Below are 13,210 nucleotides of genomic sequence, written 5' to 3'. Positions count from 1 at the left end.
GTTTATTGTACAAAAAACAAACGTCCAGAATTCCTGCCCTAGGGTTCATATTGGGCTGTAGGACTCTCAATTGCTAACAGAGAGAAGTAGACATTTATTAAGTACACTCTTAGTTTCTCAAGAGAGAGTGCTGGTGTTAAAACCTGATGATGATGAAATGATGATGATGATGACAACCTGGGCAAGGCTTCAGCTAAGGAGTAACTGGATCACGTGGAGAAAGACAAGTACCAAATGACTTCGCTCACTTGTGGAGCATAACAATAAAGCAAAACTGAAGGAACAAAGCAGCAGCAGACTGACAGACTCCAAGAAGGGACTAGTGGTTACCAAAGGGGAGGGGTGGGGAAGGGCAGATGGGGAGAGGGAGAAGGGGATTAAGGGGCATTATGATTAACACACATACGTAGGTGGGGGGTACAGGAAAGGCAGTACAGCACAGAGAAGACAAGTGGTGACTCTATAGCATCTTATGACACTGATAGACAGTGACTGAGATGGGGTATTGGGGGACTACTTGATAATAGGGGTGAATGCTGAAACCACAGTGTTGTTCATGTGAAACCTTCATAAGAATGTATATCAATGATACTTTAATAATAATAACAACAACAAAAAAGTAACTGGATCATGGTTTCCTTAATCTTTCTGTGTCCCTAGTGTGTCCACTTTGAAGAGGCTTGGGAGGCTCCAGGAGCAGTCTGTCTTCCGCCGGGAGAGCGAGGGTGCTGGGGGAGTCCAGGCGGCTGAAGCTCGCTGAGGGGCAGGCAGTGAGACCGAAGCCAGCTGAGTGAGAGGGAACGCGCGTGAAGTGAGCCTCTCCTCTGGCCAGGGTGTGCTGGGGGCTGGCACACATGTAGCCTCCTCTTGTTTTGTCTGAATTAGGCCATTCTGCTGGTTGGCCATAGCTAGCCTTTCTCCTCATTCAGAGCATCTGGTTGCAGGGGCAGGGTGAGGGTGGGGAAAGGCTCAGAGGCCTCTACACAGTGGGCTTTTGTTGTTGCTCATTTTCCCTGAGTCCCTAACCAAGTGTCTGATAATCCATCACTGTTGGACTCAGAGAACGGGGCCTCAAGATTTTGAAAACTGCCAGTGTACAGGAAACCTCAGTCGCCAGGGCCTCTTTGCCATGCTTTTTCTCTGAGTGCACTTGGATGTCCCTAGTGGGAGAAAGTGCCGCTGCATCCAGATGTAGCTTCCAAAGTAAGAACAACTGGAGCCTTAAACCGTGTTGAGTACGGATCTTCTGATTCTGTTGTCTATGGACTAAGGCCCATCTGAGGTAAGCAAAATAGATTTTGTCCTCAAAAATGTGTATTTATTATTTAGAGACATGTCTAAGAAGTGTTGACTCTTATGAAAGCTATCGTCTCCAGGAGAGTATGGTCTCAATTCTGGGGGAACCACAGTGTCCATGAACAGGAGTCAGTGAAGAGCACCTATGATCTGTGTATTTCTCTGGCAGGGTTGGGTTTGCAAGGCTCTGTCACGAGTTCTTATTTCCTCAGGTGCTTTGCTTCTACTTGGGGAGAGGTCACAATAGGAAGGTCAGGATACCTTGTCTTGTGTCTCATGTTCTAGACAAAAAAGTGTGGGTATCAACATGCAAAACTGTGAGAATGCTATTAGCATACACCCACTTACTTATATATTTTCTAGAAAAAGTCTATTAATGTGTTTCCCACATTTAACACTGCTTAATTTTGAATCACTGTATTTAAGAATGACATGTTGAGAGCAAGATGTAAAGAAGCACGAACAGCCAGGTACAACTGATTACGTTTATTACTGCTCTTCTCCCTCCGTGATGTAGGAATCCTAGTACTGTTATGTCTGTGATACAACCCACCAGGCTGGTGTTACTCAGGTACTCACTGTTTTCCAAAAAGCTCCTTTTGTCTTTTTCATCCTTTATTTTTTTACTTAAACCTTCATGGCCTTGATGATTCTGTTTCCTCTGCTTGCCCTTTGCCAATGCTCAGGCTAAGTCCCACTCATCTCTTAAGGCCTGTCTTAGACACAGCCTCCTCTCTTGGCCTTCTTTCCCTTATTTACCTCTTCCATTAATCTTCACAACCCAGGCCAGTCAGAATAAATATTCTTTCTTTACTCTTAGAATAATTGCTTTTATTTTACATACATTTTATTGTATTTTAATTTCTTTTTGCTTTCCCATTCTCTCATACTTCTCACACCACCTTTAACTTGTTCCAACATACACACACAAATTCTAACTATCATGGGCATATTAAGTGAATGGATTAGATATTAACTACCATTTTTGTTCTAATTCTATGTCCTCTGAATATATGCCTTTGATTTTACTTTTCCCTTCACACATCCAGCTCCTCTGCTAGTGTCTTTCAAACCTTTTCTATTGTTCTCTGTAATTAATTTACATCTAATACAATGTTTACTTTATTCTTCAGTATCTCCTCATCTCTATTTCTCCCTCTCTCTCCTTTTTTATTTGTACAGCTGGGTCTCTGAATCATAGTATTGCTTTGAAAAGGACAAAAATTCTTTCCAGATTAGAGCTTATCTTTTGTACATATTGGAATATTGAATTTATATACATACACATATATTTTTTATAAACACAATAACTTGTGAAATAGACAAAATGCTTTCCTCACAGATGTAGTCATTGCAGTTACTGGTTCTCTAAATATTCTGTTCATCTAACTTCCATGGATTCCACAAACACTTGCGTAGCCCTTTCATACCCTGTTGGCAGTCTTGGGAAGTAGGTTACCTGCCACATAGGCTACTGGCGCAAAAGATTAGAACAACACAGAGCAGACTGCATTTAAAAACTTTCCCAAAAATCAGAGGGAGTAACTCAAACTCATTTAAAAAATGTGATTTTTCCAAGAGAATGAGAAGTCATCTTATGCTCAGCATGGGGCTGAACAGGAGCAGCTTGTCATGATTATGAGGGACTATCCATATCTTCCTGATTCAGCCTCCTTCCTGGTCTATTTCTTCGGGTTACAAAAGCCTTGCCAGGCAGTAAAACTAGCTTTATTGATGCATGAGTTATTCTGTCCTTTGGAACAGATGTTGCATCGCAGGGGACCATCATGCAAAGAGCAATTTTAAATACTTGAGTTGTACCACAGAATCATAAATTATTAACACGACTTCATGTTGTGATTCTGAAATGTAAAGATGGGAAATGAGAGAAAAACAGAACCAAAGAAAAATTTAAATGGTGAAATACCAAAGTTACCTGAACAAAAAGGGATTATCCATTATAAGAAAGACCATTAAATGAAAAACCAAATGTTATTCCATTTGAATTTTTTTCTTTACTTACAGAATCATACTTTCAAAACTCAGCCCCATGAAGGAATTTCTTCCAACTGTGTGGATGTTTAAGTTGTCTTGAATGTCTCTAGAAGCAAGTACAGAAAGGTCAGGGAGTCGTGTCAGCTCTGGTCCTGTGACCTCTCCACATTCAGTTTACTTGGCACGATGTGGTCTTTAGCTGAAGCAATGTTTGAATATTTAATGTTCTAAAGGATGAAGAATTCAAAGTTTGGGAAATAAATGACATCTAATTTGTCTTCAGCATATCAGTTCTTAAAAATAGCACTGCAGACATGCAATGTCATCTTTCTGTTTAATTCACTAATTTCACTGTTGAGGTTTGAACATATTCATTTAATATCCTTGCCTGCACAGTTGGTGTCTGTTCAACACAACAAAGCCACTTAAGATGACCCTTTTCCACACCAAACTTCTCCGTTCACCTCAGTTGGGCCTTCATCCTCCTCCCAGAGCAGTGTATTTGGAGGATGAAGACTAAACAATGCACATTACAGCCCCAGACACTACTGGGCAAGATAGCTACTGAGTAAGCAGTTGGTCATCACTTAAGGAAAAACTTACATTAGAACCTTTTGGAGAGACTGAATCTTGTGAAAATCTGGCAAGTGCTGAATACCTGTGTTGGATATTAATCTAGAGAGAGACAAAATGAGAGTGAGGAAAAAGTGAATCTGGATATTAACATTGCTAGAGTATAAACTTTCCAAATTAAAAAATATCAATTTTGAGCTATCAGAAAAACCTATGAGAAAATTCCATTATATACCCAAATCATGCTTATGTTTTCTATTTTAAGGCTCTAACCAGGGTCTAGTAAGCTATCAGATCCTTTATCTTTTGCTCGGGGAAATTACAAGATTTACCTTACAGGAAACCTTGGCACTATGTCCAGGCAATGCTGATTTTATTTTATTTTAGAGAAAAGAAAATTATCCTTTGGGTACAAAGGGGTCAGTATGCTACAATGCACACTTTTTTTTTTTTAAGATAATTCAACATGATCCAAAAGCAATGCATATAAAACACAGGTTGATCAATTTTTGTTTTTAATTTTAGCCCTTGAGATGGTCTCTTTTTTGGGAGGTGGGGAAGAAGGGGTTGTTAACATGCTTGCTTTTTTTGTTTTTGAGTATTTGTTGTTACTTTTAAAAATTTACACACAGAAAAATTGACTCTGGTGTGATCTGAGATAAGACAAACAGAGCTGTGTAATCACCAGTGTGTTCAAAGATACAGAACAGTTCCATCACCCTCCAAATTACGTTGTGTTTGCCCCTTGTAGTTAATCTCTCCTTTTAACTTCTGTACCTACCAACCACTGATAAGTTTCTGTTCCTAAATTTTGACTTTTCTAAAATGTCATATTGCGTAATCACTTATTAGGCAACCCTTTGATTCCGGCTATTTTCACACACTATAATACATTTGAGATTCTTCCATGTTGTGTCTATTTGTAATTCATTTTTAATTGCTGAATAGTATTCCATTGCATGAATATACCATTTTTATTCATACGCTTGTTGAAAGATGTATAGGTTTCCAGTTCTTGTGATTATAAAAAAAAACCTGCTTTAAATATTTATGTGTTCTGCATGTGTTTGTGTGTATGAGACTGACAGGTGGAGAGGATGTTTTTTCTTTCTCTTGGATAAACACCTAGAAGTGGGATTGCTGGGTCATACACTAAGTGTATGTTTTAACTATGTTAGAAACTGCCAAACTGTTTTCCAAAGTGGCTCTACCATTATGCATTCCTGCCAGCAATGTATGAGAGTCCTAATTGCTCTCCATCCTTTGGTTATTTTAAAACATATATTCTTTGAATATAAAAGTAATACATACTTATTGAGGAAATTATGGAAAATATGGAAACACTGGCAGAAGGAAATAAAAATCAGCTAGTTTAATTACCTAGAGATAGCTTCTGTTAACATTTGGAGCTTGAAGCTTCTACAAAAACAAATCGTTTTTATGGTTATTTTCCATAATCTCTGAGATTTTACTCATCCCCAATAGGAACATTGCCGTAACTAAGTATCTACTAGCTTGACATAGTTCTTTTCCACATTTGATACTTAATCATATAAAGCCTTCTACTATTTTTCGATCTCTTTCCATGTGTCTATACTGTATTCTCTTAAGTAGATATCAAAGCAAGGACCATATTTAATATTACCTGAGAGTCTATACTACTGTGTGCAGATTTGGAATACAGTATGTACCCATAAAATATTGGGTTAATTGGTTGATGTTTCTAAGACATTTCTTGCTTCTGTCATTCAGAATATACGAAAACCCTTTTTTAGTTAGTTTATCTGTTATACATCACTGCTACCTGGAGTAATTAATCTTAAATAAAAGCAGGGAGGTCTGGAGGTCAGGAATCAGTTGAACCTACATGCCAACTCTAGCATGAACTAGACACAAGGTATTTCATCTCTCCAGACTGGAAAGAATGGGGAATGCATGAATAGTAAGGTAGACATTATATCAGACACTTGTGTGCCGTGCTGCACATCCTTTTGACCCATCTTTTACTCTAGCTGTTACCGTAGCAACCAATTACATGCAGATTTAATTTGGCAGACACTGGTCTCAGCTGTACTAGGTGTCTCTTGTTTTCTGTCCTGGACTTCTTTGCCATCTCTGAGTGGGACACTTACAGGAATCTGCTCAGCCATTCTGAGGCATGTGCAAATTGGGAAGTGCAAGTGAGTGAGCACCCCAGAGGGCAACTCTTGACTAATGGTGAACTCTCTTCCATTCCATGGGTGAACAATTCCAAATATATTCTAACTGACACCTTAGAGGGGCTCTAGCATAATCCCCAATTTCTTGGTGGTGATCAGCTGATTATACATTCTTGAGTTGGCTTTCTGTCTTTTCTTATTTTTTCTTCTCAGGCATCCAATCTCTTTCTTTGGGTTTGGATGTAAAAAGCAAATTACTTGCATGTAAGGCTTCACTCAGGCATATTTTGGAGAACCTCGGCTAAGACAGATAACAACCTGTGCTGAATTTCACATTTTACAAAGATTAACTGATGGCTCCTTTCTCCCTTTACTCCAAGTCTGTCTCTAGTTGCTGCCCAGCCTTGTTTCCCTTCCTTCTTTTGCAGTAAAATTCTAGAAAGAGTTGTCTACAAATGCTCTCTTCATTTTCTTATATCCCATTTTCTTATATCTCTCTTCATCTCGACACCAAAACTACTTTTGTCATGCCTAAATCCATCAACCCACAACTAGTAAAATTATGAATAATTTTAATTATCATTTTTTAGATCTTTCAGGAAAAATCAGTCCACTTGTTAGTCTCTCTCTTCTATTGGTGTCTGTCGTATTGAACTCCTCTGTAATTCCTCCTCTTTCTCTAAGTCCTTCTGAGCTTTGTGTTGTTGACTCCCCTCCTCTATCTCTACCCTGAACCTTTTGTCTTCATTCTCTGTAATCGTGCTCGGAAGCTCTCATTTCCCAGGCTTTAAGTACCAGCAGTGTGGTGACAGCTCCTAGAATCACAGTTCACTTCTGACCTATTCAGTCTGTCTCTAGCTGAAGTTCACATATCCTTCTGAATGTCTCCTTGACATAGGAAGCTAAACTTGTCCCCTTGACCACTGCTACCAAACAGCTTTCCCTCAATTCCTCCTCTTAAATAGCCCTCCCATCTATCAGTTGTTGGAAATGGGACAGTTAACTGGGCTTCTTCACCCTCTCCCCACAACATCCAATCCATCTCAAAGTCCTCTTAGGTTCCAAAATATTTCCCAATTCCATATAACTTCTTTCATCTGTGGCACCATTCTAGAACCAGCCATCATTATCTTTCCTCTAGATTTCTGCAATAGTCTCCTGCATTCCATACATTTAATCTTGTCCTTTTCTAACCCATTCTTCATATAGCACACAGAGCATTCTTTTAAGAAATATAAATCAGATTGCTTATTGTTTTTCTTTAATTCCTTCCTTTACTGAAATCTATGCTCCTTCCTGCCCACTCTTGTACCCTCATCTCATGCCATTCCCCCAGTACTCTTCAGCACCAGTGACTTTCTCTCAGATCATCTCCGAGTATTTGCATATGCTCTGTCTGGAAAGCTCACCACCCATTCCTCACTTGGCCAACCTCAGCTCATCCCTCATGGTTCAGTTACACATGCCATTTCTTCAAAGAAAGTTCCTTGGCTGCTAATCTAAATTAAGTCCCTTCATTTATTCCCAGTGTAATTTTATCCTGTTTTAGAACTTTGTCTTTTTAACCCTGGTCAAAATTCTGAATTATACATTACTTTGTGTTTACTTATTCAATGTCTGTTTTTTCAAATTGTGAATGGCATGAGGGAAGAAATCCCTTTTTTCCTGAAAACTCAATGTTTGCACAGTGGCGGCACATATAATGTGCTTGCTATTTTTCAGACCAAGCAATGTGCTATATGCTGTGAAGAGATGAGCACAAAAATAGAAACATTCACTACCTGTGTTTATCACACTTAATGGATTTGACATATGGATAGCAACCTGGCTCTCTTATCAAATGAGAAAGAATTTTATGTAATTGAAGGAGAGAAGAATGTATGATTATCAATGAAAATGGTACTAGTACCTTATTTAATATCAATAGCATGAATTTCCAAAGTCACTATACTTATGTGATATCCATATATGTCTGTAGAAACACTTTGAAGTCTTTAGTTTCTATAGAAAAGAAAACTCTCAGCAAAAATGGCTAGAATTATTCCAGTAGTGCTAAGCTTAAGACATTTAAAAAGATATAGTGACCATCTAGTGAGATGGATTATTGGTGATAACTCTATAGCTGACTCTTAATAACCCCAAGATAACTCAGGAAATGGAGTTCAGTGAACACTTAGTTTTCAATTCATTTTTCCCCTTTGATCAATAAATTCATGTCTGATGGAAGCTGGAAGTAGGTAATCAGCTAGGAGTTCTATGTCTCAATGGGTTTGCTTTGGTTAAATGACCTTTGGCTGCAAAATTATTTTGATTTACTCAACCATGATTTAGTATCAAACACAAGAAAAGGCTTAAGGGTAAAATGTCAGCAAATTTAAGTTCTGCAAATCTTAAGGATCTTCTAAAGAAAAGTAACTGGCCTGCCATTCTCCCCTTCCAACAATCAGTTTTATATTTTGAGCTGGTGTTAATACCTTTCATACCTGACTGTCCTAACCTTTAGGTCACACTAATGAAAATGGGCACACCTTCTGTCAGGATGAATTTACTGAAGTCTCTTCAGTTGTTGGGAAACAGTTCCACTATGTCCTGTGACATAACAAGATAATACACTTACATTTTGTAAGCAGGTAACCCCACAGCTCTAAGGATCATTGTCCTAAGCATGATTAGTTCTTTCATTAATCTTCAAGAGTGCTGGTGGATTGTTTTTTCTTACATTAACTGTGTGTGTGCTTACTTGCATTGCATTGGACTTACATGCCTTCCTTCCATACAACCTCTGTCCCATCCAAGAGAGGATGCCAAAGACCATGCCCTGTCTTCAGGAAGCTTGCAGATGAATGGAGGAGTTAAGACTAGTTCAGGTGAAATACTCAGAATGGTCTAGTGCTAAACTCTATTGATTGTCAATGTCTCGAGAGCTCAGAGGATGGGAGAGCAATGTGGAATAGTCATGGAGTACTTTTTATAGGAAGGAGGGCAAGCCAGATTCCTGGAGAGAATAGAGCTTACTGGCCTGAACTGAATAAGTGAGTGTGTATAGCTAAACCACAGAAGGGGTGCAGGAGATGGGGCACAGAGGAAGAACTAAGAGGGAGAGAGAATGTTCTCAAGAACCTTTAAAACTAGATAAAGAAGTGTGGGCTTGATGAATAAGTGATTGGAAGCCAATCACATTTTTAGGTGCTAAATGGGGAAGTAAGACTGGGGACACCCTGCGCAAAGGTGGCCTTTTTGTTTTCACCATCCCATAACCTTAAGATGTCATAGTGGTGGTCAGGAAGAGCTGAAGTGTGGTTTTTGAGAATATAGTACATAACCCCCTTCACCGAGCAAAGTCAGAAGGGACAAGATATCCCTCATCACACAAGTTAATTTAACTTTTTATTTCTGTTCCATCCAAAATCCACCCTGGCAGGGAGTGATGAGACCGTGTGAACTAGTTGTCATAGTTTGTGAACTAAGGCAGAAACAGAGTGCATGCCAGAGCTCTTTGAGATGCTTTAGGCAAATCTGACTTAGGTAGGGGATGCTGCCAGTTGCGAGTCCAGGTTAGGGGGGTCTATCATATTTGCCAAAGTACATTTCCTAGTAGCCAAGGTTGAGAATATGAACTTGAACTCCTTTTTTTTACCTTCCAGTTTGTTTCCCATGATAGAGAATTTATACCTAATTTGAGTCTTTTTCTTATTTTTTTTACATTTTAGATTATATTTTGTAGTCTCCTAGACAAAATGAACTCCTTCTTCCTGACCACTCTAGAAGTAGTTAGTTATCCAATGATGGATAAAGAGAAGAGTAGACTTTAATTAACCTATGAAGAGACTCTTTACCTTATGGGGCTCTCTGATATTGAAATTTCTTATTAACTACGGATCCTTATTGACTGGAAATTTTCATTTCTACACACACCATTATAAAAGATGATAACTGTACTTCCCAAATCATTAAGTAAAGATTTGGCTAGGTGTGCAATCATACAATCTTGGAGTTAGATGGGAGTGTGTCTAAGAAGCTGTGGTAGAATGGAAAGGGCCTTAGTTTTAAGATCAGGCACCTTGGAATTGCCTTCCCTCTTACTAGCTGATGATATTGAGCAGTTTACTTGCCTTTTCAGAGCCTCCATTTCTCTTTCTGTGAAATGATTTTGTATAAGGAATTATAAGAGACAGTAGGAGAGGCTGGTTTCCTGTCTCCCTAGTTTCATGACTTCAAAACTGGGACTATTTTACTCATATTCAGCTTAAACTTGCCTCTGTCTCCATGGAAACCAACTCATTAGCATTCGGGGGTGGGGGGAATTTAATGAGCCCAGGGGCAGGATTTTTTGAATAGCTCAGCCCTGTTAGCCTGGCTGAAGATTCTATTTTGACCTAATATCCTATTTTGTACAGGCAGGCTGTCAAGGCTTGTAGCATAGCTTCAAAACTAGCAGTTCTGGTGCTAGAGGATCTGGGTTCAAGTTCTGACTGTACCACTTTTTAAGATGTATGGCTTTAAGGGGTTAGTTGAAGTCTCTAAGACTCAGATCCTTTATCTTTTACCCGGGGAAATTACAAGATTTACCTTACAGGAAACCTTGGCACTATGTCCAGGCAATGCTATTGTTGATCCTCCAGCCTTGTATTCCAGTTACCGTAATTGAGACCCTTTCTGATTTCCTGGGTCCCCTGGGACCTGGACCATGTCTTGCTCCTCCCCAGTTCTCTTGCGTACTAAAATGTTTCCATGTCTGGGTCCCTATTGTCCTTGTGGATCCTCCATGATGCCTGAGAAGGCTGCTCTGTTACCAGCTGCCTGAAACTCCTTGTACTGCTAGCCACTGGAAGACACAGCTAACGTTCTCAGATTCCTCCTGCCCACTTTCTCTAATTTCTTCCTGCTGCTTCTGAGATATTAAAAATGAGGAGGAATGCAGCGGCATTTGAAAGCTCTTCTATGGAGAGAATTTGGTAAAAAATGCATGGAAATGGTTAATTTATTGCTGACAATGAGACATGTCATCCTTTATGAAAACTCTCATATTGTGTATTTTCAAAACAAAGAAATTCAACTTTCTAACCTGTGTAAGGTTTTCCATTGGTTTTGAACACTTCCATTAGAAATATAAAAATGCAACATATTTCAGGTTTATAAGGACATCTGATTGACATTAGGGAAGAAAATTTACTTTTTTCTGCATTTCATAAAAATATTTGCCTAAAATATAGGGTTGAACACTAAATGTGATGACTCAAGTGCAGCTCTAGGCCTCCTGTTAGATCTACTTATTTTCATAAAGTTTTGTTCTCAGCTTTGACAGCATTGAAATCGAGGATTGATATGACCTATAAATTCCTTTTCTCAGTGTTAAACTAAAGATTAAAAAAATGAATACATTCTTTGACATTGCTTTCGCTAGGATATTATTATTATAATATATGTAAGGAGAGCAAGATAGGCTTTTTATGCCATATGAAATATTATATAAGACAAGATGTAAATACAAAAACATACTATTTATCTTTATTTCATGCTTTGAAATATTATTTCTTGTGTATATTTTATAAGGCACACATTAATACTACAATTGTACATGTATCTACTTTATAAATAACTTATTCTGGGACATATGGTCTATGGTCTTTCTCTTTTTTTTTTTTTGCTTATGGGGTAAGAACTCCAGACCTTATTGATCAAACACATAGGATATTTTGCTTGGGAAGAGAAGCCTGTGAATCTGAAAGGTTGCCAGCTGGAAATGGTAATAGATTTGTGTTGTAATGTTCTGTAAAGTAGGTATAGGATTAATAATAATGATGGCCAACATTTATTGAACATTTCCTATGCACCAGGCACCACACCAAACACTTAACATTGATTGTTTTATTTATTTCTCTCCTCTACCTTAGGAGATAGGTATCATTGCCATCCTTGTATCAGTGGAGGAGCTCAGCTGAGAGAGGTCCAGTAACTTTCACAAAGCCACACATAAGGAGGGCACAGCTAGGAGTTGAATCTGCATCCTTCTGACTTTAAAGTTTTTGCTCTTATCTGGCTTACCATAATGACTGATTCTCATTCATTATGAAAGTTGCCCAACAGATGAATGGATTATACTGCTAAACACTGGGCTCCTTACCTCTGGAAATGTATACAACTAACTATGTGGAAAGATTCTTTATGAGGGGTATGATATTATGCTTTATAGTAAGAAATTCATATTTGGTCTTTGTCTCTCTTCCTGGCACAGAACTTCCCGGTTGGTGAACATGTGGAACATGTGGAGATTTGGGGAGAACAGAGGGCTTGCAGAGCATCATGGAACTCTGAAAACTCTGAACACTTTCCCCATTCCTTGCACTATGCACCTCCTCCATCTGGCTGATCCTGAGTTATATCCTTTTATAATAAGCCAGCAAGCTAGCAAGCGATCTATTTATCTGAGTTGTGTGAGCTACTCTATAAAGTTAAGTGGATCCAACGAAGGGGTCATTGCAACCTCCAGTCAATAGCTGGTCATCAGAAACCCAGGTAATAGGCTGGACTTGCTTTTGGCATCTGAACGGGAGACAGTCTTGTAGGACTGATTCCTTAATGGGTGGGATCTGATACTATCTCCAGGTGGATAGTGTAGGACACCTAGGTGGTGTCTGAGAACTGCTTGCATGTGTGTGGGGGAAAAATCCACACATTGGAATTGGCTGCAGAATCGAAGGGGGGAGTAGAATTTTGTGACCTTTAAGATGCCTTCCAACTTAGAAACTTTGAGCATTTCTCCAGAAACACTATTTCCAGAGAATATGAATGCTTTGTTTACAAATGAAAGGCTACAATGGTCAAATAACTTTGGGAAATGCTGGATTAATAAGGTTAAGCAATTTTTTTCCTTCAGGATTCTCAGAGTCTTTACCATGGTATTATTCATTATAAACTTTCAGTAGAAGGAAATATTGTGCCAACTTTCCACAAACACATTGACCTTGAACTCCTTGTTTATTGTAGAGTATCTCCTGACTTTGGTGTTTTCTAGTTCAATCTTGGAGGCCCTGCTAGAAGCTAAAATATGTATGTTGAGTTACCCTAATTCTCTGAAAATGCTGGTAACATTTAGGACTTGGTTGGTAAGCACTCTTCTAGGTATGCTATTAGCACCCTCCATTCCTCCACCATGGTGTAAATCAGGAAGTTCACAGCACAAAAAT

General features: G+C 38.8%; 1 protein-coding gene across 1 annotated transcript in view; it reads right to left on the bottom strand.

Annotated features, from left to right (window-relative positions):
* The window catches only part of FSHR (follicle stimulating hormone receptor), a 166,501-nt gene that overhangs the window by 20,047 nt on the left and 133,244 nt on the right, over positions 1-13,210 (bottom strand). Inside the window, exons 5-6 of the mRNA XM_037024417.2 lie at positions 3,895-3,966; positions 3,320-3,397 (exon numbers count right to left, since the gene is read on the bottom strand). Of these exons, the coding sequence (XP_036880312.2) occupies positions 3,320-3,397; positions 3,895-3,966 (150 nt within the window). The remainder of the gene's footprint in view (positions 1-3,319; positions 3,398-3,894; positions 3,967-13,210) is intronic.

The sequence above is a fragment of the Manis javanica genome, chromosome 1, assembly GCF_040802235.1.
Source record: "Manis javanica isolate MJ-LG chromosome 1, MJ_LKY, whole genome shotgun sequence".
Taxonomy (NCBI): domain Eukaryota; kingdom Metazoa; phylum Chordata; class Mammalia; order Pholidota; family Manidae; genus Manis; species Manis javanica.
This window is presented reverse-complemented; position numbering and strand designations above follow the sequence as displayed.